This window comes from Penicillium griseofulvum (genome assembly GCF_001561935.1).
Source record: "Penicillium griseofulvum strain PG3 chromosome Unknown contig_80, whole genome shotgun sequence".
NCBI lineage: Eukaryota > Fungi > Ascomycota > Eurotiomycetes > Eurotiales > Aspergillaceae > Penicillium > Penicillium griseofulvum.
Genome location: NW_024467471.1, coordinates 490,158 through 513,451, shown reverse-complemented (window position 1 = coordinate 513,451; position 23,294 = coordinate 490,158). Strand labels below are relative to the sequence as shown.

The 23,294-nt window shown below is 47.3% G+C and overlaps 7 protein-coding genes across 7 annotated transcripts; 2 read left to right on the top strand and 5 right to left on the bottom strand.

Moving 5' to 3' along the window:
• Positions 1-1,819: 1,819 nt before the first annotated feature.
• afeA (adenylate-forming enzyme AfeA) lies at positions 1,820-3,434 on the bottom strand (the record flags this gene model as incomplete). The annotated part of the gene is made up of 2 exons (XM_040788938.1): positions 1,820-2,252; positions 2,305-3,434. 2 exons carry the CDS (start codon positions 3,432-3,434, stop codon positions 1,820-1,822), a joined length of 1,563 nt encoding a protein of 520 aa, XP_040645891.1.
• A 2,409-nt stretch (positions 3,435-5,843) lies between these two features.
• Positions 5,844-7,316, top strand: PGRI_012240 (integral membrane protein TmpA; the record flags this gene model as incomplete). The annotated part of the gene is made up of 1 exon (XM_040788937.1): positions 5,844-7,316. One exon carries the CDS (start codon positions 5,844-5,846, stop codon positions 7,314-7,316), a length of 1,473 nt encoding a protein of 490 aa, XP_040645890.1.
• Positions 7,317-8,946: 1,630 nt separating this feature from the next.
• Positions 8,947-12,865, bottom strand: PGRI_012230 (hybrid sensor histidine kinase/response regulator; the record flags this gene model as incomplete). The annotated part of the gene is made up of 7 exons (XM_040788936.1): positions 8,947-9,161; positions 9,217-9,331; positions 9,436-9,727; positions 9,782-10,831; positions 10,882-11,598; positions 11,648-12,769; positions 12,819-12,865. The coding sequence occupies 7 exons, from the start codon at positions 12,863-12,865 to the stop codon at positions 8,947-8,949; spliced, it is 3,558 nt and encodes a 1,185-aa protein (XP_040645889.1).
• Positions 12,866-13,897: 1,032 nt separating this feature from the next.
• Positions 13,898-15,130, bottom strand: PGRI_012220 (alpha/beta hydrolase; the record flags this gene model as incomplete). The annotated part of the gene is made up of 3 exons (XM_040788935.1): positions 13,898-14,370; positions 14,421-14,949; positions 14,996-15,130. The coding sequence occupies 3 exons, from the start codon at positions 15,128-15,130 to the stop codon at positions 13,898-13,900; spliced, it is 1,137 nt and encodes a 378-aa protein (XP_040645888.1).
• An 876-nt stretch (positions 15,131-16,006) lies between these two features.
• PGRI_012210 (CAIB/BAIF family enzyme) lies at positions 16,007-17,881 on the bottom strand (the record flags this gene model as incomplete). The annotated part of the gene is made up of 4 exons (XM_040788934.1): positions 16,007-16,558; positions 16,614-17,114; positions 17,171-17,469; positions 17,527-17,881. The coding sequence occupies 4 exons, from the start codon at positions 17,879-17,881 to the stop codon at positions 16,007-16,009; spliced, it is 1,707 nt and encodes a 568-aa protein (XP_040645887.1).
• Positions 17,882-18,689: 808 nt separating this feature from the next.
• Positions 18,690-22,139, top strand: PGRI_012200 (putative ABC transporter; the record flags this gene model as incomplete). Its single annotated transcript, XM_040788933.1, has 5 exons — positions 18,690-18,749; positions 19,080-19,434; positions 19,484-19,526; positions 19,935-20,617; positions 20,671-22,139. 5 exons carry the CDS (start codon positions 18,690-18,692, stop codon positions 22,137-22,139), a joined length of 2,610 nt encoding a protein of 869 aa, XP_040645886.1.
• Positions 22,140-22,349: 210 nt separating this feature from the next.
• PGRI_012190 (MscL family protein) lies at positions 22,350-23,167 on the bottom strand (the record flags this gene model as incomplete). Its single annotated transcript, XM_040788932.1, has 4 exons — positions 22,350-22,493; positions 22,540-22,684; positions 22,755-22,950; positions 23,038-23,167. The coding sequence occupies 4 exons, from the start codon at positions 23,165-23,167 to the stop codon at positions 22,350-22,352; spliced, it is 615 nt and encodes a 204-aa protein (XP_040645885.1).
• Positions 23,168-23,294: the final 127 nt, after the last annotated feature.

The following is a 23,294-nucleotide window of genomic DNA, read 5'->3' as shown; positions in this document are numbered from 1 at the left end:
ATCAACACAGTTTTCAGCGTACGCAGACTTCGCCTAATGGTCATCATTCCTGCACAGTCTCGATGTGCTGGCAGTCCTCTCGCCTTGGCATTTGTCTTTATACGACCTTTTCTCACCGACTGGGACAGCAATAACATACGGTGGGACCTTGCCGTGGAAGCACATCCTGGTCAACGAAACACATTCATCCAGATAGACATCTCCACGTATCCACGCGGTACGCCGCAGGAGCGAGAGCGGAATTTCGCTTTTCCTGTCTACGTGTTGAAATCAGATGCCAGTGGATGCAATTGGGAGTTCTATAGACACTCAACTAGAACTACCAACCACCCTCGGGGACTGATTGAGGAGCTTGCAGGATTATCCTTGATGTGATCGGTTTATGCACGGTATATTCTAGAAGGATAGAATAGGATAGAACGGGTATTGAATTTATGTTTCTTGGATTTACTTTTTTTCTTTCTTTTTCTTTTTCTTTTCGAGAGTATTCTAGGCTGAGGCTGGGACTTGACATGTCTTCAACCGGAGCTTTGCAATGCATATGTCAACCTCAACAAATAACGTACAAATGCGCCCTGCGCCCAACGAAGAAAATAATTATTTATTCCCTCGTGAGTCGGAAGATATTCGCCCAACTTGATACATTCCATTTCTACTGAGTCACATGTCTCAGTTTCCGTTCGGATGCATCCTTGTTTTCGCCTCATGCAAGGTATTATTTGATATTTTCTCCCTACCCAATGCAAACAGCGGAGAAAAGAAAGCAAAAGTCCCTCGGGCCGATGTAACATCCCGAAACTATCGATTTGAACCCGTCACCACGGCCCGGATACCGGAATAGAGAGAGTTACAACAGGAACCATATACTATCGTTATACAATTACAATTATCTATATAGTTATTACTACTATGTAAACATCAGCCTGATAAACACCTACCTAAACATATACCAACCCAATCGAAGCCCAAACAATCTAAGCGCTAATCAACCTAATCGGGTTCAATAATTAACCTCTTTAGCTCCGTCGATCCCCGCCCCAGTACCAAGGATTCCCCTTGCATGGAACGGAACGTCCCATGGGTTCCAGGGATCCCGCTGCAGAACCCGACTATTGGCGCGGATGCACTTCGTGGATTTTTTCCACGGATTCAGCTTCCGTCGCAGATTCCGCATATCCCAGTGCATATGCATGATGCGAACGGGATCGCTGTGGGGCTTTTATATTAATTGCCTGGTATACATCATATTGCATCTAGATGCAGCCGGTTTCCGAGATCGAGAACCGGGGTTTTGGGCTGGGACAGGGAAGTGGGACTTGGATGGGCGGTGTGGGTTGATTTTCTTGCTTTTTAGAGTCTGAATACGAGGCGTTGGATTAGGGGATTTCCCTTTTGGTCTGGTACTTTTGGTGTGGTACTTTGATACTACTTCGTATAGACTACCCAATTCAAGTGTGTTACTTTCACTACTCCGTACGGAGCCAATATGAGTTATGTTTACTAGATATTAAGATATTTACTGTTGATGTTTACATGGATTCAAAGTAATTTCAAAAAGATAGATTATATATGTAGTATTCAAAGATGCTGAGAAATAACAAAGTCATGGGAAACCATCATAAGGAGGTTGTCTAATTCGTTGGAAAAAAAAAGATGACCACCCGAAAAAGAAAACAAAATAAATGTGAAAACCAAATGTCCCATCCATAAACCAAACGCCGTTCCAGTCTTTTCACCGCACAACTTCACCGCTAAATGAGTGGAATACAACTCATATGCGCCGTAGATCATATTAAGTACTGCGCCCCACTTTCTTATTTTAGACTGCCACCCGTCCTTCGGGGATGACGCCGATAGGGGACATGTCAACCGCGGCGGGTAATCCTCGTCGAGTGGCGGTGGCTGCAGCAGAGGCGTCACTTTCGAATCCGGATAGCAAGGACGCCACCATCTCACGGTAGGAGTTCATCTGTGACAGCTTGAAACGCTGGATCTTCCCACTTGCAGTGCGTGGAATCTCTTCCACGAATACGACACCTCCATCGAGAGATTTGTATTTCGCCAGCTGCTGGCGTGCATAATTGTAAACCTGCTCGGCGGTTAAGCGACGCACTGATGGGTCACGCGAGCGAACGATGAAGGCGCGTGGAACTTCGCCCACGCCATCCTTGTTCACGCCGATCACGGCGGCATCCATGATTCCCGGGTGTTGGAGGAGGACACCTTCGACTTCAGCTGGAGCGACTTGCCATCTGTGAATAATTAGTATTTTTGTTCGGAAGGAACTGGGACTTGAAAACTTACCCTCGGACTTTGATGAGCTCCTTCGTACGTCCAACAATGTAATACTGGCCCTGTTTGACGTATGCCACATCACCGGTTCGGAACCATCCATGTGGCTCCAATGCATCTGTGCGGCCTTTGTATGCAGTAAGAAGACCCGGTCCACGAACGTACAATTCACCCGGGCAACAATCAGCCTGCACAATTTTGCCATCTTGATCCACTAGGCGGGCCTCGTACTCGGCAATACATGTGCCAATACTAGCTGGGTCGCCCTGCTGGCCATAGCGAGTCTGGAATGTCACACCGACCTCGGTCATTCCCCAGATCTGGCAAGCATATCCCATAGGGTTGATGTATGTGCGGAACTGTTTCATGGAGTGGCCATCAATAGGAGCGCCAGCGACACCAACATAGCGAAGCGATGACAACATATCACCGATGGGAACAGATGATTGATTGATGGAGTGAATGATAGCCGGGACGAGGTAAGTCTCTGAGATCTGGTACTTGTGGACAGCGGCCAAGAACTCGTTGACCTCGAAGCGTGGTAGGACGAACAACGGGTGTCCGTATCGGACAGGGAAGAGATGTGTCCAAAGCGCGCCAAATAGATGGAACATGGGCAGCGAGATGAGCCGGCTGACTGGATGAGGCACTTCGTAGTAAATAGTGCGGTGCTGTGAGACAAGTGCATAGTGGGACAGGATGGCTGCTTTGGGAAGTCCCCCTGTACCGCTGGTTGGGTACATGGCTGCAGGAGTGGCCTGTGCGATGACAGGATCGGAGAATTTCAGCCAGTCGCTTTCACCATAGCAAAGGAGATTCGCGAAATTGTTGTGAGTCTCGTCACCGCACATTGCAAAGAATTGACTTGCTGAAAATCCTAGTTCATGCCATAGGAATAGTTGGGCGCAGTGGTCGATAGCGCCCTCGTCGACGAGACAGACCTGGGCTGGGTGCATACCCCGGGCCGCAGAGGCGTTGAGGACATTGGGGAGGGCATCACGCGTGGTGATAATCAATTTGGGTTCGGCGAGACTGAGAATGTGATCGAGTTCTTTGGGTTGGCTTCGGGGGTTGGAGCCCATGTAGACACCACCCGCGCCAATTATACCGAAGAACAGTGCGGGATATAGTATCTGTTTCATTGCGGCCCAAGTCAGCTTTGTTTCTATTTTCCCAGAATCTTCGGTCCAATCATTGGATTTCTGATTTCAAGGATATTCTTTGGATTTTTTTTTTTCTTTCACTCACGCTATTTCCCAAATGTAGTAAGACACAATCTCCTGGCTGGACATTGTGGGCTTTGAAACCAGCGATCAGGGTTCGGACTAGTTGTCTGAATTGTGCCGCTGTGAATGATCGAGAAGGATCCTCGGCATCAATAAACAATGGTTGATTTTGGTTGTAAGGCTTTGGACCATCAAATGTGAAGCTCAGCAAGTCCGAGTAGACTTCCTGGGAAAGCATGTTGGAAGACATATTCCAATCCATTAAAGAGTTAAAAGAGTTAAAGAGATGAAGTAGTAGAAGAAGGAGTAGAAGGAGAAGGAGAAGGAGAAGGAATAGATATATAAGTGAAAGTCCAAAGCAAATAGTCCATGATTTGAGGGGGGGATTATATAGGTATAAATGTATAGCTATTTGATTTTAGTTTGACATGGGCTGTTCCACTTACAGGATTTGGAATACACTCGATTATGTAATGATATACGTTAAACATGTAAAGACTCAAAAACAAGGAGCTGAGAACAGCTGAACTCAAAGTCAAGAGTAAGGGTAAAAGTAAAAAAAAATAAATGTCATAGCAAAAAACATGAAGTTACTCGCAAGTATGAATAGGTACTTCCTACATCCCGTACATACATCGGGCTCCACCAAACATGTTCTTGACACTAAAAGTCCTAGCGTTATCCATTGTGGCGGGTTTCAATTTAAATAAATTAAAATAAACCAATACAATTATAACCAATTCAATAGCCCAAGGCTGAGCCACACAGATCGGGATCTTTTGATTCCCGAATGACCTTGCTTAAGAGATATAGTTTGGAAGTAGAAGATCGACCGGATCGTGAGATCTTTGCTTCTAAACTCTATTTCCATTCTTGGAGAAATATATATATATATAAAAAAAATTGTCATACCACGAGCTTGAAACCACTCAGACGGTCCCGAGGTCCGATATCCCGCTTATCCTCTTTGTTCCTAAAACACATATGCTACGTGGTCGTCTTCTCCTGTTATTCCCTGTCGTTTCATGAAGATGCAATATCCCAGTGGATGCCCAAAGCATGCAGCTGATGTGTAGTGGAGAAACTGTGGAGTCGGAATCTGAACTTCCCCTCCCGGATAGAGATCCCAGATTAACTAACGAAAGATCAACTCTCCACTTCCCAAGATATGTATGCATCCCAGTACCTCGGTGGTGGGAGATCAGCGTAACTATCTTGGAATTGAAAAAGAGGGGCTGGGAATTAGATAGTACGGATATGTTCAGCTGCATCCTGATCGACCGCGCATTGACAAAAGACGGAAAAAAAAGCAAAAAAAAAAGCAAAAAAAAAAAAAAAGGAAAATCCCAACAAACATGAACTCGTCTGCCATCCGCGCGGGTTATTGCATTAACTCATGGCACGATTCCGCCACACTTCCATAGATCCACATTGGCATTGTTAATGGCGTAGCCGAAATGGACTGGCCACCTCGGCTGCAGATCGTCTTTATTGAGCTTTGCTTGACCGTATGATCAGGTGCACTGGCCCTATCATATACGGCGCTTGCATCCCCCTTCAGGACTAGTCAAGCATACCCTGACCAGAATGGATTGGGCTCATTGTTCGGAACTCGCCTCGACTACTCCGTGTGGAGATATCAAAGTTAGTTGAATTCTTTGTTCCCCAGGTCACTTTTTTCAGTCGAAAAGAGTTTCCAGACAAAGTTTGACAGGCTACAGGATTCGGGGCATAAAATACTTCCCCGAAGGAACATGAAGAAGCTGAAAGCAAGGGAATAGGATGGTTCTCTGAGAGCTGATTGGCAAGGAAGACATTATGCACTAGTGGTCTGGACCTCCATGTGATAGTGTCATACCTGTAAAAGGAAAATAAGAAAAAGAAATAGAAAAAAAAAAAAAAAATAGGATCATATGCAATGCAAGCCTGATTTTCAGAGCCAAACTCAAAAGGGACAGGAAAAAAAAATCTGGAGGGCGAATAGTACCGAGAAGCTGGGAGAAGCGTCACCGTTCGCGGTGATGCCCGGTGATGCCCGAAAAGGAAAGACGAGAACTCGATTGGGAAGAAGAAGCGAGTCAATGCAGATGGGATGTATGTGAGGCTGATCTTGGTGGGTTCGGTGGAGGAAAGAAAAAAAAAAACTGCTTGACAATGATTCACTTCAAAAATAGAAGACTCGCCCTGGTTGGATTGTCAACTTTTTTTTCTTTCTTCTTCAAGGAAATCCCTGGCCTGAGTCCATCATATCTTCTGGTCACCTTTTGAACGTTTTTATATGAGTGAGGACTCATCATAGTTATGTCAGAGAAAACCCCCATCACAATGCCTCCCAAGGTGGTCACACGCCACACACCAGCTATTAGCGAGGCCACTCTTACCGGAGAAAAAAATGAAAAGTCCTTTTCCAAGGAATCTGAATCCTTGCACCTCGACCTCTCAAAGGAGATCGATGTCGAGGCACAGACACCCACTCAACGCAAGCCCAAGTTGTTTGCATCCACCCGATATGCCATTCTCACATTGTACCGACGTCTGTTCACGCTAGTATTCTCCGCCAACGTTGCAATGTTCGTGTACGTCATGAGCACTGAGCAAAAACTGCTGGCCCTGGTCAATGCAACCGCGGCCAATTTGCTCGCTTGCGGACTAGCCCGCCAGCCACTGGTGGTCAATGCCATCTTCGTGGTAGTCTGTTCCCTGCCGCGCTCAGCGCCCCTTCCCCTCCGTCGCATCGCCGCCAAGGTCTACCACTATGGTGGTGTTCATAGCGGCTGTGGAGTCGCATCCCTGGTGTGGTACATGGGATTCGTGGGCGTGTTATCTCACCAATATTGGAGCCCGTCAGCGGATGCTTCGGATATGGGCATTTCAACCGCACCAGTTGCGCTAGCTTATGTCATCTTGCTCCTGTTGCTCGCAATCATCGTGGTGGCCCACCCCGCCTTCCGGATGAAACGACATGATTATTTCGAATTGACCCACCGTTTCTCGGGGTGGCTTCTCGTGGCCTTATTCGTCGCTCTGTTGCTGGTCTTCTCTCGAGGCGCGAGCAAGGCACAGGGAATATCACTTGGAACATTCCTCATCGAACTACCAGCATTCTGGTTCCTGATTTTCACGGTAGCGGCCATTATCCAGCCTTGGCTATTTCTCCGTAAGGTCGCGGTGCGGGCCGAGCCACTCTCGACCCACGCCACTCGTCTGCATTTCGACCATGCTATTACCACCTTCGGAAAGGGCATCCAACTCGCCAAGCACCCGCTCCACGACTGGCATAGTTTCGCCACTTTCCCAGACCCGACCCCCGCAGGTGTGCACGGCAACCCAAGTTTCTCTTGCTTGGTGTCCAAGGCTGGTGACTGGACTGCAGCAACGATCCAAAACTCTCCTACTCACCTCTGGAAACGTGGCGTGTTAATCTATGGCTTTGCATATGCCATGCGCGTTTTCAAGAGAGTCATAGTCGTTACTACCGGATCCGGCATTGGTCCTTGTCTGTCATTCCTCGGTGATGATAACAGACCCGCTCTGCGAGTGCTCTGGCAAACTCGTGCCCCCCGACGAACCTACGGTGACGGGGTGATGCACCTAGTGCATAAGATGGATTCAGCGCCCATCATCCTTGACACCGACAAGTGTGGGCGTATGGACATGGTTCCTATCATCCTGCAGCAAATCAAGGACTTCAAAGCTGAAGCGGTATGCGTGATCAGTAACCCTGTGCTGACGACGCGAATCGTCTATGAGCTTGAAGCGAGAGGGACCCCGGCTTTTGGCCCCATTTTTGATTCCTAATTTGCAATTCTGCTTTGACCGTACATACCCTTGTTAGCTTCGGTCCCTTGTTCTTTTTCTCATTTAGGAGGCATCTTTTGAGCATCTTGCCATATATCCTGTTCGGCTGGCGTTTGGTGGTTCATTGTTTTTTTTTGATGATATTTTCCAAGGGATGTTGATTTGCAAGACTCTCTCTCTCAGGGGGGAACCTTGTTTGTAAATATGTCAGCACTCTCTAGGGGGATTTGGAATATCGCGCTATGACCCTGCTAGTATCCGTTAGATTACTCCTTTAGTACCTTTATATAATGCAATGACAAACTTCATGACTATATCTAGTACAATTCCAAATACATCCTCTTTTCTCCACCTGTATGGCCAATTAAAGTGGTGATCTGCATTGTAGAACTTACATATGTCAAGCAGATTAGATTTACTTTGTTCTTGTTTTCTCTCAGTGATTTGATATACTTGAGTGTAGGTTGAATTTCATGCATATCGTTGCATATATATCTTTGTATTGTCCATTATAGCCATCGATATTATGTAGTTCGGACATTTCCCAATCCGGTAACTACCGAATCCCATAGTGTAGGTCAATATATATATCTTCACCACACCAAAATTATACATAATCGAACTCCAAATCCAATTCAAATTCCAATCAAGAACAAGTATCCAGCCCAAGTCTAACGTTACACCAAACGCCCCAATATCCGAACGCACAGCCAAAACTAGCACGTACATCATACCCATGTCGAAACCCCTCCCCAAACCCCACCTATCTTGTACTCAGCACAAAATTATCATATCCCGTAATAAGACATTAATATGTAGACAAACGCACACCCCGGTCTCCTCACGGACCCATGAAACCAAAACGCCAAGAACTCTAGACAGGCATCATGACTCGCCAGTCTCACAACGGCGCGTCCGCATAAGCACGCTAATCTGACTCGCATCTAGCCGGTCTTGTAACGGCTAGGCGTCCGCATAATCTCCTCTATCTCACCTGGTGTATCTCCTAGTGTATGTGCGTGTTGAGCTGGCAACTCTAGCCGATGTTCAAATCGTGGCTGGGTCTTCGGAGGGGTGGGTAGGACGAGGTCCGAGACTGGGTATGCGTATATTGGTTTCATGGTGTCTTGCTTAGAGGTGGTCCGAGGTTGCATGTGCGTATCTGGGGTTTCCGTGTGATGAGATTCGCTTGCAGGTTTGGTGGTGAATCCCTGTCTGGCGACTGGTTATGCGTGGGTTTGCGGGATGTTGCATTGTCAGGCTCTGGTCGTTGTGGTGTAGGGGCGTGGGTGTCCCGGGGCGGGCGCGCCCCGGGGGTCGCTTGGTGGGAGGGGATTTGAGGTCGAATTGACGGGGTCGTGGTGGATCAAAGAGACAGCAGTTAAGGTGTATACAAGTGTTTTGGGGGTTTGGTCCTGGATAAAAGGGGAATAGTGACATTTGGTTTATGATGTCAATGGATGGGACTATGTACATGATTGTATATTTCGTTAACGGTGAGTCTTGTAGAGCGGTCCGTTGCTCTGGGGATTATGCTATGGTATCACGCAAGACAAACGCTGAACGCAAACTTTTGAACAGCTCTCCGAAGTCAGCGGATGTAACTGTTCTATTTACAGATGGCACTCGGTTAGGGTATAGGTTCCATGAGCTTCTTCAGCTTACGGAGGGAGAGAGGTTTGACTAAATAGTCATCAACGCCAGCAGTCACCGCCGCCTGTTGCATGGTATCTGAAGCGACGCCTGTAACCGCCATGATGCGGGCTGGTTGGAGACCACGGTCGTTTTCGTTTTGTCGGATCTTGCTAGTTGAAACTAGTCCGTCCATTACTGGCATTGATAGATCTAGATTAAGAAACCAGTTAGTAATTTTCGGAGGATGTTCGGCTTGTAGACTAACCCATCAATATCAAGTCATATCTTCGACTTGAAGATTCAACCTGTTCCAATGCAATCAGTCCATTAGAAGCTGTGTCGTAACTACAGCCAAGCTTTCGCATGAATGTAGCCAAAATCTGTTCATGATTGTAAGTCTGTTCATGGAATGAAATGAGAGGGTCGATGTACGAGCAAGTGAGGACGACCTTTGCGTAACCGGGTTTGCAGTGAGATAACTTACCTTGAGATTGATGTCATTGTCATCCACGATGAGAACATGCATATTGGTCATTTGACTATTCGAGCTTGGCGAGCCAGCGATAAGAGGAGCCGAGCGGATCAATTCAACCGGTAGTTGCTCTAAAAGACAATTCGATATTTCCGATACGTCTGACGGGTTGGGGTTTGACGGAGGAAGTTCATGGCTTGTTGGTGGAACGGCAAATGGAGCATCAAGGGCACTGATTTCATCCTGTGACTTATACATATCCATGATTCTTTGAGCAGTTTCACGGATTCTCTGAGGTCCATATCTGCATAGAAAATCAGCTAAAGTATTTGTAGAAGGGGGCGAACTCTAGACTTACGGCTGTGACATCAGGACGGCATTCAAAGGAAAGGGGTATGTTGGTGAGGACGTCGTGCTGCCTAAGATAATGAAGAATTTGAAATGACGGCCAGCATTCAAAGTAGACGGGGATTGGTCATTGAATATGGCGTTTAATTTTGCCTCCTCAATGACCGCAATATCACCCTCGCCCTGCTCAAGTGAGTCTGCCAGCGCGATATGCCATCCAACTTGCTTCCTCAAAACATTGGCGAGAGTGCTCTGAATAGAAAGCATCCGTTTCGCATCGGTGCTCAGAATACCAGTGGGCGTCTCCGTCAAGTCAGGACAGCCGTTGAACCCAACGAGACATGCCTTCAAAGAGTTCTCGTGTCTTTGAATTTCTAGCGAGGAGGCATCATCGAATAACTTGGCAGGGACATGGTCCTTGAGGTGTTGTGTGGGGATGTAGACATCGACCTGGGTACCAACACCGCTGTCGCTCTTCATTTTCAGATGGCCACCCAGGAAAGTCACTAGCTTATGCACGACGCTGAGTCCAAGCCCAACACCATCTGACAGGGAGTCTTCCTGGGCGAAAGGCAAAAATGCCGAGTTTCTAAGAAAATCCTGTGAAATTCCTTGGCCGGTGTCTGTGATGCGGAGATGAACCAGGCGAGGTTCTGCTTCAGTTTGAGCGGTGGCTTGTAATAGTGATACCTCGATGAGGCCAGTCTGCGTCCATTTCATTGCGTTGCCGAGAAGATTCATGACTATCCTTCTCCAGGCACCAGCGACCGATCGGATATTCCAGGAGGTGGAATGCTCGATGTTTACTACCACTGACAATTCATCTCGATGTCCAGTAACAGGAGAGATGGGTTGAGAGGACGGAGTTTCAGTAGCTGGTTTACTTGCAAGGGAGGAGATAGGCCCGGGTGCCTTCCGGCCGGTATGAAGTATCACTGCGACTTCTTCAACCAAGGAATCGAGACTGAAGTCGGAGACTAGGGTTGTTGAAGAATCTTCCGTGTCGGTCACGCTGAGACTCTGTGTGGTTGCCAAGTTGTTAATTTTACAGTAATCCAGCCTGGTATATGTCAGTAAAGGTCTCACCGGAGGGGTGTGAAAAAAGCCTACAGGTGATCTATTGTGTCCAGCAAGGTCAGACCTGATGTTGAGATCATATTAACCATATCACGGTGCGCAGCCTGGAGTTGAACATCATGTAGCAGCTCCGCGCTGGCGAGGATCCCGTGTAGTGGTGATCGAAGCTCATGACTTATAGAAGTGACAAAGTCAAATTTCGAGTTCTCACTGGCAATCCAGTGTATCCGAGATACTTCGGAAATCATAGAATCTCCGAAAACTTTAAAGTAGTGCAGATCTTCTCTACCCAAAGGGCGATGGCTTCCGTTTACCCATGCCAGTGTACCTGCAAGCCATCGCGATTTGTTCCAATCCCAGAGAGGGTAGAAAAGCACACACTTGGCTTCGGGGAGTTGATGAGCGAGACGATGAGATATTTGCCGAACAATTTCAACATTGGAAGCAGAAATCTCCGAATGGTCACTTGCAGAGTCCACTAGACTGTCCATATTACTCCTGCTGTCTATGTTGAAGATGTGGCCGTCTGGAAAGTGTGTGATCAACGAATGCAACAACTCTTCAGTCACTTTAACCTGGCAGTTTGAGTCAATTTTGCTCTTAGCTGACCTGCAGCTTATAGCCTGGCCCAAGGAGCCACAGTAGTTTTCTGCATCTTTGAGCGGATTCGCATTAGGGAGACTCGAAGGGCTAGAGCCTGAAAAAAAATTCCCCAAGGAATCCCAATCATCATGCCGCTCAGAAATGTCGCTAAAATAGAGTTAGAAACTGTTAATCATCCAAAGAAATAGTGACTAACAATTGCGGGTCATTTCGGTGGGCATCGAGAAAAACCACGCCGTCCAAATCCAATGATTCTTCCAGCGAGAGACTAGCACGGGTAAAGACGGCAGCTATACGCTCAGTGATGGGCACATTTTCTGGCCCTAATGATTCCGGTGTTCCTTCTACGGAGGAGGAAACTGGTTCCACTCGGTCTGAGGTTCGAGAAAGCGATGATGGTAGTGTGTAGTCCGACGCGGAAGGCATGTTTAGAGAAAATAACGACACTTCTCTTCCATTAAGAGTCGTAGAGGAGATTTCATCAAGAGATGAATAGACACCAATATCCTTTTCTGTGGGTAAAGATTCGAGCGTCCCACCCGCACCCACATCCTGTGCGCTGACTACTTGCCCCAAATCTTCAGACTTGAGCTTATTTGCAAATAATTCCATCTGTCCTTGAGTAGAGGAGCCAATAGGATCAAATTTCGCATGACTTTTGACGAAGTTTGTCAACCCTTTGACCAAGTTCTCTGACCGACGATGATATTGAACGATCCGCGCATTTTCAAGGTGGTTTGAAATTGAGTCGGCTATCTCCCGAAGAGCAGCCACATCCTCATCTCCAAAGTTCGTTCGTGGCTTGTTGTCCACCACACAATACGAACCTAGTACGAACCCCGAAGGACTGTACAATGGTACCTCGGCGTAGAATCGAAAGAAAGGCCAGTTCAGCACATAGGGGCGATCTTTGTAGAAGTCCTCTTTGGTAAAATCGCGAATGATGTTACGCGTCTGGTTGGCCGTTATGTTCTCCGTGTCTAGTATCTGGGAAGGGTCCTGTCCAGTGAAAAGTCGAATGGCGTGAGGACACACTCCCCATTCCAGGTCAAGTGTAGTGACACCTAGAAATATGCCATCGTCCGGACTATGAAGATCTTCGTTTCGAAGAGAGATCGAGGCGGTTGCCTCTGCAATGACATGTTGACTTTCTCCATCGATGATTGACACAAAGGACCGATTGCATCCAAAGCGATAGACACCCAATTGGGTCAGGGCGGTCAAGGTGGTGTCGTTTGAAAGACGAGGGAAATGTATTTCCGGTGGAATCTCATTCACTTCGGAGCTTGGGGATGGTTGATCAAAGGTACAATAATATCTAAGATCCGGGATTAGTGGCGATCGCGATCGTGGGGGGAACAACAAACTTGGATAAATCACGGATTCTCTCTTTCTCATCACTTGGCTGACCCATTGTTAAGTGGGCCAGCTGTCCTATAGCTGGTCACTTCCACATGTGAAGTTACACACTCTCGATATGTTGTCAAAGTAGAAAAAAGCGGAATTTACGAAAAAAACGGGGTCAATCCTGTTTTGGGGAAGCAACTGTGGTGGGGTTAGTGCCTTGGCATCTGATCATTTATAGAAGTCTGGACTTGTCATCGACTTATTCTATTGGGATGATAGTTCAATAGTTGACTATCTTTTCTATATGTAGTTAGTTTTAACCCGAACCTCTGGTTCAGCACATCGTGAAAAAGTACGATTTCTGAAGGAAATTTACGTCTTGAAATCTCCAGTCGAGTTCTGTGTTGCGTTGGATAATGTACGTAGTATCTGTTTGTAGAAGAACCCTGGCAAAATGATAGGGGATCTGACAAGTTGTAGTACTCCTAACTGTCCACAGGTGTCTCTATGGTGGTAATTTCCCCACTCCATCAAAAACCCTAAGTCATTACTAACCTTTCACTAGATCCATTACCTACATACGAAGTCATATCCTGCATAACCACCCTTCTATCAAAGGTCTAAAGCACAACATTCACCGCTTCATGCTCTGTTACGTAGAAGTTGGCTTGATCCGGACTGTCTGGGTGGCTGTGGCGGGGGTCCGTGCTAAGTGCGCGTTGTATGTACTAAGACAGGTCATGTCGCACTGCGCATTGAAACGCTATTTAAAAAGAGCACAATGCTCTCTTATTGAAATAGAATATATGCCATGGGATAGTGCTGAAAGTTCGAGAGCAAACCAAGCAAGGGTGAACCAAAATTTTATACACTCGTATCATTTGAGATCGCGATGACTTTGGACTAAGTATGAACCTTGAATATATTCATCCCTGTGCTGCCAGATTGCTGTCAGTTGCAGGGCCCTCCTTCCCTGTCTGTTTCACAAGTCGTGTGGTAGAGTCGGAAGGGTTTCTAGTCACTTACTTAGCCTCATAGATAGGCTCAGACATGACGAGTCGAGCTTTGCGAACTGACGCAAAAACCAATAATCCATTGATTAATGCTTTTGCAGCCACTGGTACACCCGGTCTGCAATCTCAAGGCTGTTCTTCTCCATGAAGAACATGTGGCCATTACCATGAATGCCCTCCTTGCCTAGATCCGCGTATTCAACGTCGACGCCAGCTTGCTTCAGATACTTGACGGTGCAGTAATCGTATGGCGCATGGAACGATGCTTCGCCAGTAACAACAAGTTCTGGGATTTTGCCCAAATTCGTCAACTGCTTCGCTGGGGACTTCTGCATAATGCACTCGTTATGGTCGGCGTCGATTGCTGGCTCGATTGTTGTCTCAATATTTTCGGCATTCTTGCCTGCAGACGGCTCGTATCCGATTTCGAGTTCAGTGAGACCAAAAGGCAAAGCTGGGCCGTTTCCAATCGGAGGGCGGAACGTGAACGGTGGACCAGACGGCTCGAGCTGGACAATACCCTTGACTAGGTCTGGGCGCATGTCTCCGACCCTCCAGGCTATTCAATCGTTAACTACCTAGCGAGTCATCGTGTTTGGTTGAAGATACCGTATGCACCCGCCTGCGAGTGACCGATGATGTAACAGTCGCCCACGAGGTCGACTAGAGCTGAATATGCCTGCGCATTTTGTTCTTCGCTTATAAAGCTGTCGATCTGGAACTGCATCTGGCTCCTGTAGAAAGCGTCGAAAGTTGAGTCGCCCATGCGACCAGTGCCGGGCCATTGTGTATGAAGCTTTGCCTGTGGCCATTGGTTGTCGTTATTTGCTACGTCGGTAAAAAGATCAGAGACACCATTGGGGGAGCCAATGTTACCGATATTTCCCTGTCCGGGAAACCAAGAGGAGCGGCCGCGTGCAGGCTGGTCTGAGAGGTAGACCGTGTGACCCTTGGAGATAAAATAGGAAGCCCATCCTGGCCGTCCGTCTGGAGTATCAAGGAAATTGGTACCTGTCTGAGCGGCGCCTGCAATGAAGATAATGGGAAGTGGTGGGTTCGCTGGGTTTGGCCTAGGGGAAAGCTTCTCGACGTAAATTTGCCCTATCATAGCCATTGAAGTCGAATTGGTTGCATTGTCCTTCGATTCTTAGATACGCGTACAGCTAGTGGAGATCGGGGCTTACCGTGATGTTCGTGTATTGTCCGCCAACGTAGAGAACCTCACGCTTAGGAACAATGTCCCTAAGCTTTTGCGCATTGCCTAGAAAAGCAACTTGCGTCAAATATGTGAGAGAGGTTAAAGTACGAAGGTTGACCATTTTAAAATCGCAAAGACTAGGAGATAGGAGAAAAGAGCCCTCGAATAGCAGGGAAAAATACCCACACCCTGTGGGACCATAGGAGGGTCCCGTGTTCCCCCCTTTTCGGGTCCCACATGGAAGTTTTGGTGTCAGATGGTCAGGTGACTGGGAGTTTTCAACAGATCGTGAACCTCATTCTTAATTCCTACATATGTATGAAGGAAAGTTCTTTAATGAAAAAAGAATGGTCCCCCGCGCACACAGAGTTCAGTCGTATGTGCTTTACCACTATGAGAGGGTCTCTGTTAATGCGAATTCTGGTGCTGAAATGATTCTACCGAGAACAAATGACAGCTCCCTGCTTTGACCGCAAGCTTGTCCTAAAAGCATGTAGGTACTCTGTTGAAATGTACCAGAGCTCTTTCCGCTAAGCTACGGGGCTGGGGGACTCTGACATGCCTGGTCCTTACATAGGTAACTTCCAAGGTTCCAAGGTTCCTTTTTTTTAATTTTAGTGACCTGATTGGCTGGATCCTTCTCAGCCAAATGAGGTAATTATGAAGCTATGAGAGATCCACTTCTTTTATATACACTCTTTCAAGCCATCCTACGGTGTCTTATCCCTACTAAAGCTAGTACAGGATTTTGTATAATTTTTTCACATGCCTTTTCAAATGTAGTGTCCTTGCAGAAGGTACTTAAATATGGTATAGGCATAATAGCAATTATCTCATTCCTACTATTAAGAGATATCGGTGCTTTATAGAAGAACCGCCTGTGTAGCCTATGCTTTTACCACCTTAACATGTAACTTTCAAACTGGTGTTCATTTGCAATCTACCTGAATTGCATTCCTGACATTCAAGATCAAGAAGGAGTAAAGACAGAACTCCCCTAACATTTCCTTGCATCTGTCTCCTCGACGTTAAACTCCTCCCACGAAGCCCGGTCAAATCCATTCGGACGACTAGATCGCACGAACTGATTATCCACTCCGCCAATAACTGCGACTGGCTTCACAATCTCGATATCCGCTCCATATGCGCGCGATGACCATAGTTCTGTCAAAGGCTTGCGGCCTTCCGACTCAGAACCGGCAGGCTTGTACAAGTGTGGGAACCGTTCCTGCATGCCCTTCAGCACAGTCGACGAGATACGGTCAACGCTGTCGCAGTGGCGCAACTTGAAGAACTCAGGCGGCTGAACCTTACGAAGCTCCTCTTGTATATCAGCCGGATATTGGCCCATTGCAAAGAGTAGAAGGTCGTAGTGCATCAGCGAGGCTTTGCCGTGGTATGAGCCGCCAGTCTTCGCGCGGTGGTAGAGACCAGTCAGTGCGGCAATGGCGCCCATGCAGCCTGTGCCGTAGTCGGAGATGGGGAAAGGGGGTACAACGGGGGTTGAAAGGCCCATGAACTGTCCTTGGGCCCAGGCGATTCCAGTAACCTATACTTGGGGTCAGTTGTAATCAGTTGCATGAGTATTGGATCTGATAACTTACGCAGTCTGCGATTTGCTGCCATCCAGCGCGGTTAGCCCACTCGCCTTCGTATCCGAAGCAGTTCTCATTCACGTAAACGATGCCTTTGCCACGCTTCTTTGCCAACGCAGCCATGGCCTCTGCTCCGTAGCCAAGCTTATCCAGTGCTCCGGGACGGTAGCCATCTACGATGACATCCACATCATCCAGGAGCTTCTCAAACTCCTTGCGTCCAGCCTCGCTCTTTAGATCAAGATCTGCTGCATGCTTGCCCATGTTACCATCGACTTGGAAAAACGGAACATCGGAAAGACTCGGGCTGGTTATCTTCAACACATCGGCACCATACTCGGCTAGGATACGGGTAACGGTTGGGCCGGCGATGATACGGCACATCTCCAGCACCTTGATGCCCTCGAGGATCTTCTTGCTGCCGTTACGTCTAGCTGGGAAAGGAGTTGGAGGAAGATCACCAGGCAATTTGCTGACTTTCCATGCGGGCTCTTGGACGTTAAGTTTTCCCTTTGAAATGGTTAGCTTGCTTGTTGCAGTTAGATATTAGACCGTGTAAAACTTACATGGGGAGTCTTGATGAAGTCTTCATGTTTGTAGGCAGTCACACCAGCCTGGCGTCTCTCCTTGTTCATCTCTTCAAGCTCAGCAACTGTGTATTGCTGTACCTTACTCTCGATCACCTTGATGATTTCTTCATAGTCGGTCAGGTCTGGTCGTTGGCCCTCCAGCCCAATCATGTTTAGGGTTGTCGTAGCCTCCAGTGATCCATGAATATGGAAGTATTCATCTGGATTCTTAGTCCTGTAAAGATTTGCCGACATGCGTCGGTAGCCGTTGGATTGGGCAGCCAGCAAATCCGTGTCTGTTACAGTCAGTATTGTCTTGCCACTGCATGACCAGTCTGCACAGAATTACATACTCTTCAACTTCGATTTCACAGCGGGGTCCAATTTCGACAGACCATCCACCTTTGCCATGTACGCTTGACATCCGAAGGCAGTGGCAGCTTCGAGACTGACTTGAATGCCGCGAGGTTCCTCACCAGCACCGAAGCGTAGATCCGCAATGGCAGCAGCCACGGAACCTTCAATTCCCTTCAGAGCAGCGAGGGTCTCAGTCTCCTTGAAGGGAATGGGAAAATAGATTTCATTATGACTGGTAGAGAACGAGACGCGGTCTTTATTGGCGAGGACGTCAGGTGGCAAATTGAAGCGTTCTGACTGCTCGCACAGCTCAGAGAAGATGCGACTGGTCTCAAGGACTGGAGAGTACATGATGACGGTTATGTTGATTCTTTCTCGGTAGATACTTGCACTTGAACGTTGGTTGAATGGAAGTGAGGTCTTTGAAATTGGATCAACGCGGGGTGCCACGTGAAAGTCCGCAATTGGAATATTAGAGGGGAAATGATCTGAAGTAGGAGAAGGTCGGATATTATATCCATGACAACCTCAGATCGGGTCCCGAGAATTTGGCATCGGGTGGCCACACCCGCTCCGTTGTCAACTTACGTATATTAAAGGTATTTACTACTTTGCGAGAAATATAAAATACATATGTAAATATATGTTGCCTTCCATGTATGTCTGTCCAATACTTGAGCTTCGAATTATCACGAATACTTGCATGAAACATCTCCCCCGCGTGCAGATCCGAAAAAGCTATCCGGGATCGGAATCGAATCGGAACAGTCACGTGAAAACATATCGAGAGAACATACTCAAAGCCTTTTTCTGTCTTTTTTCTACCGTCGACCTATAAAACTGGTATATACAAACAGAATAATGTCTGAGGAGACTACCAAGAAATTACTGGAAAGACCTCTGGAAAGATTACTAAAAAGGTATCACAAGACTACTTATACGGCCGACTATCTTGAAATAGTAATTCAAGTATCTTAATTATTCCGCTGGTCTTATTTCAGGAAAGGAGGCATCAGGGCATCGATATTGCCTAGAAATGGGGCTTTGACCCCTGGAGTCTATACCGCTGCGTAGTCCGGGCTCAGTTAGTGAGCTGCTCACTTTACTAACACTTTTTGATAGCCCCTAATTTTCACGATACTCCTATTTCTGGTGCATAATGCTTCAAGAAATCGACATGATGCCATTCGGCCACCTGCCTTTCGATTATCATGTTAAGGTAAAATTTTCAGAGCAACAGACCCGATATAGGATGCTAGTATTAAAATAGGAAAAATGGGATCCCAATTCTCCCCTTACAAGAACCCAACAATTTCGTGCCCTTGTTGAGTCTTGCATTCGGCTCGGCAAAAGTGCCCGCATTGTAACCTTTTAGACTCTTTCTTAGCTATGGATTAACGCTAATAGAGAAATGGACATACCCAGACGGCGATGATCTGTTTCCCAAGGAAATCCCTCCACATGTGCCTCAAGATTTTATGTCAGATGAAGATCGTGCCGTAGATGGTCAACAACAAGACTACACTGAATTCGAACATGGTACGGGCAGAAAGATGATCAGACAAGCCAGGTTGCTACCGATGCTGCATACAATCGTCTCCGTACGGTTGTATTTGGCGACGGAGATACAAACGACGCGTGTCTGGAGAAAGAGTGTATCTTTGAGAATAAAGAGGAGTTTGATCCTGGTAGTATCACTATTCCTAATGGAGATACGGATCCCGATTTCGTGGATGGAATCGCCTACAGGACGCCACGCTCTATACCATCGTACATGATCACGGCGTTGATGCACAGACCAGATATGCTTGGTGGTCTGTCGTCTCGCGATTGGCCTACAGAGTGGTACAATAAACCAGATAAGTTGAAAAAATTCCAGTCTATCATGGTTGTTGTCGCCGATCGTAAGGCGTGTGAAGAAGGATGGGTTTCATTCTAGGCTCCGAACCATAGAAGACAAGTCCTTACCTTCAGAACCCGCAACAGGGCAGCTTGGGTGCGCCAACAGATCCTTGACTTCATGGAGGGCCAGGACTTGGAGGAGAATACTACGGACCCCGATCATGATGTGGAATTGTATATGCATGGAAACCCCGATGGCTGGGCTCCTGATAGTGTTCTCTGAATGTATATTCAGTTGATAGTAGAATTACAATAATATATCTGTGAAAATAATTTCATCTACCGTGTGTTCCAGAGTAGATGATAGCAAATTCAAATCACCATTGATGTTGACTTCAATAGTAGAATGAGGCAAAAGATTTAGAACAGCCCCTGCATGGCAATCTAGAATCGCCCGATGTAGTCACGTGACCTATAAAATGCCTACCCCGAATCTCCAATCTCCAGAACGTTTGCGACTTTGCCAGGCGAAGATGCTACTCCGAATTAAGTTGCGGCCCAGGGTATTGGGGCTTGCATCTTATCGCCCAACCCGCTTCAAGTCCGGAGTCCCATTCATTGATATACAAGGTGGAACTTTTTACAATAAATACCCAACCGCCGAAGACTTGTCCAATCCACCTCTCTTCCCGAACCTGAATTTCACTCTACCCGCTCTTCAAACTCGCGACGCAGTCACTACATCCCCTCTGCAACACTGGGCTATTATTGGTCCGTCTGGCCGAAGTGACCTCCTCCATATCCTCCGCGGCCAATACGTCTGTATCCCGCCCAGCGCACGTTCATACCCATACCTCCTCACAGACGAGATCGCGAAGAAGAACCCACGATTGCGTTTACCTGAAAATGCGATCCAATATGTTGGATTCAGTGGTGAGGGCTCGGGGGCCATTGGGGGAATCCGTGGCGCATACCTCAGTGCTCGCTATGAGAGTCTTCGGGAGGAAACCGACTGGACCCTGCTACAATTCTTGCGTGGCCAGACTTCCCTAAACCCGATCGAAGGAGAGGAGGAAGGCACGCTACACGATGACGATTTTCTCATGAAGACCGCCAGTAGTCTTGAGCTAACGAACCTGCTCTCCTTGCCAGTTGCGAATCTGAGCAATGGTCAAACACGTCGAGCACGAATTGCAAAGGCGATACTAAGCAAACCAGAGCTATTACTTCTTGATGAGCCATTCAGTGAGTGTTTTGAATTCACATTTGACAATCTTGACATTCTAACCTCTATTTAGTGGGATTGGACCCGGTGGCAGCGAGAAAGATCTCTCAACTTCTTCATAGCCTAGCGCAGAAACACGCTCCGCGGCTCATCCTGGCTCTACGGCCCCAGGACAAGGTGCCGGACTGGATCACGCACATTATGGTTGTGGGCAATTCCCATCAGGTTCTGCTGCAAGGGCCGAGGCCCGCTGTCGAAGACTCGCTCAATATCTGGAGCCACGTTGTAAAAAAGACTAAACCGAACTCTCTACCTGAACAGCAAACGGAAATATTGAATAAGTGTAAAGCAGACTTGAAGGCGGGTATCTTGGACGAAGAACTCCTTGAGGATTTGGTGGCACATACGCATGAAATAAAGTCCATAGAAGTCCAGGCGCCATTGGGTGGTGAGCCAGTCATTGATATGGAAGGGGTTTTTGTCCAGTATGGGGACAAGCCGGTACTTGGTGATTGGGAACAAAATGTGAATGGTGAAAAGAAGCACGGCCTGCACTGGCGAGTTCGTCGGGGGCAACGCTGGGCTATTATTGGCCCTAATGGGTCAGGCAAAACAACATTGCTATCAATGATCACATCCGACCATCCGCAGACGTATGGGCAGCCTGTCAAGCTTTTTGGACGATCCAGGCTTCCGGAGCCTGGCAAACCAGGAATTTCAATATTTGAACTGCAGTCCCGCATTGGACACTCGTCACCGGAGATCCATGCGTTTTTCCCGCGACAATTAAGTATCCGTGGGGCACTTGAGAGCGCCTTCGCTGAGACCTTCCTATCAAAGCCGAAGCTGAATGTTGAACGAGATCATGACATATCTATAGTCTTGAAATTGTTCAAACCTCTGCTCGATCCAAATCACCTCACGAGCGAGGTGCCAGATATATCCACTGCCCATCTCCCGACCTTGAAGAAGCAGTTCAACGTCGAACCATACTTCCCATTGGATCACGTTGTTGGGTACGCGGATGAAATTCTGTTCGGTGAGCTCACCCCGGCACAACAACGGATTGTGCTTTTCCTTCGGGCCCTCGTCGCTAGGCCGGATATTGTTATCCTCGACGAAGCTTTCTCGGGCATGTCCTCAGCACAGCGTGATATGTGCTTGAACTTCTTGGAAACCGGTGAGCGACCGCGAACCAGAGGCCGTGTTGCTAGATTCAGTGCCCGTCTTCAAAATGATAACTTCCGGTACACTGGTCTTACACCAGACCAAGCCTTGATCATGGTTAGCCATGTGGCTGAGGAGATTCCTGACAGTGTCCGCTACTACATGCGACTACCGTCTCCTGCAGGCAGTGAAAACCCCCTTGATTTCCGCTTTGGCATTCTCCAGTCTAAAACTACTCTAAGACAGGCCCCGACCTGGGAGGCAGCCTGGTCTCCCGCAGAAAAGTTCGTCAAGCATGCCCGCAGGACGTGGCGTCGCCAACAACATAAATTGCCGGTACAGGATATGAGTGAATTCGAATGGTGGTCGATATAAGGTATAGACATTCAGATAAGATGTGGCATTCTTGGCGTCTATATTATAGAGCTTCTTGTACATTAATTAAAATCCCATTTCATCTGGAGCTGTCTTTTTCATGGCCCTCTCAACAATAGAAGAAACCTAGAAATTATCCATTCGTGCATAATCAAAGTCTCTCAGCTGCAAAAATTCAAAAGAAACCACCTTCATATCACCGAGTATACTTCACAGAATTCCGCCGTCATCTGGTATCGCTTCCCCAACAAAACTCGGCTCGCCATCAGCCAGTTCCTGGCGAGAACTTTTACCACTCCGAGGCAGATCTTCTCGTCCATCTTGCCATGTTGAGCAATGACGGCAGCGCAGCGCCTTTGAACAATTAGCCAAGAAAAGCACATATAGACTAAATCCTTACCGATTCACCGATATACTGCTTGCAGTATGGACACCTAACAGTACGCTTAATGATCTTGTCATGAAAGATAAGCATGTACAAATGTCCGACTGCGTACAGAGTCAGGCTGACACCCATGAAATTGAGAACTGTCTCAATAAACAACCTGCATAAATATTTGTTAAGAGTGACTCTGACAGGGACCTTCCACGACTAGCTGGGGTAGATCCACATACCCGTAAGCTAGGACCAATGCTCCATCTTCTCTCGCTTGGTAGAGGGTATTATATCCATTCTGCTGGTCAAAATTCGGACCCTTCGAGAGGACAGCGAATTTCTCATCCATGTTCCGGTTCAGAAATGGCAGTAGAGACACAATTGGTAAAACCAGATCTGATACGAAAGATGTCACGACTTTGGTGAATGCATTAGCTATACTTTACGTATCAAGATACTATGTATTAGCAGGATTCTCGGATACTTGGTAGTTAGGTTATGCAAGGAGAACCAACATCAAACCCAACGCAACCTCGAGAACATTATCACGCGCTGCAAAATTTATAAAACCAGCCCATGCATGTCGCACTTGTTCTTGGGCTTTCTGGCCAGTACGTAAAAAGACATCTGTGCTTTCGTCGAGACCGCGCATTTTGGGTTTCTAGTGCGGATTGTGAAGCTCATAGGTAAATTTCAAGAGAATATATTTAGGCAAAAGCTAAAAAAAAAAATAGGAGAAACTCTTGGAGGACGCCTTTATCGGAGCGTCCATGCGCTCC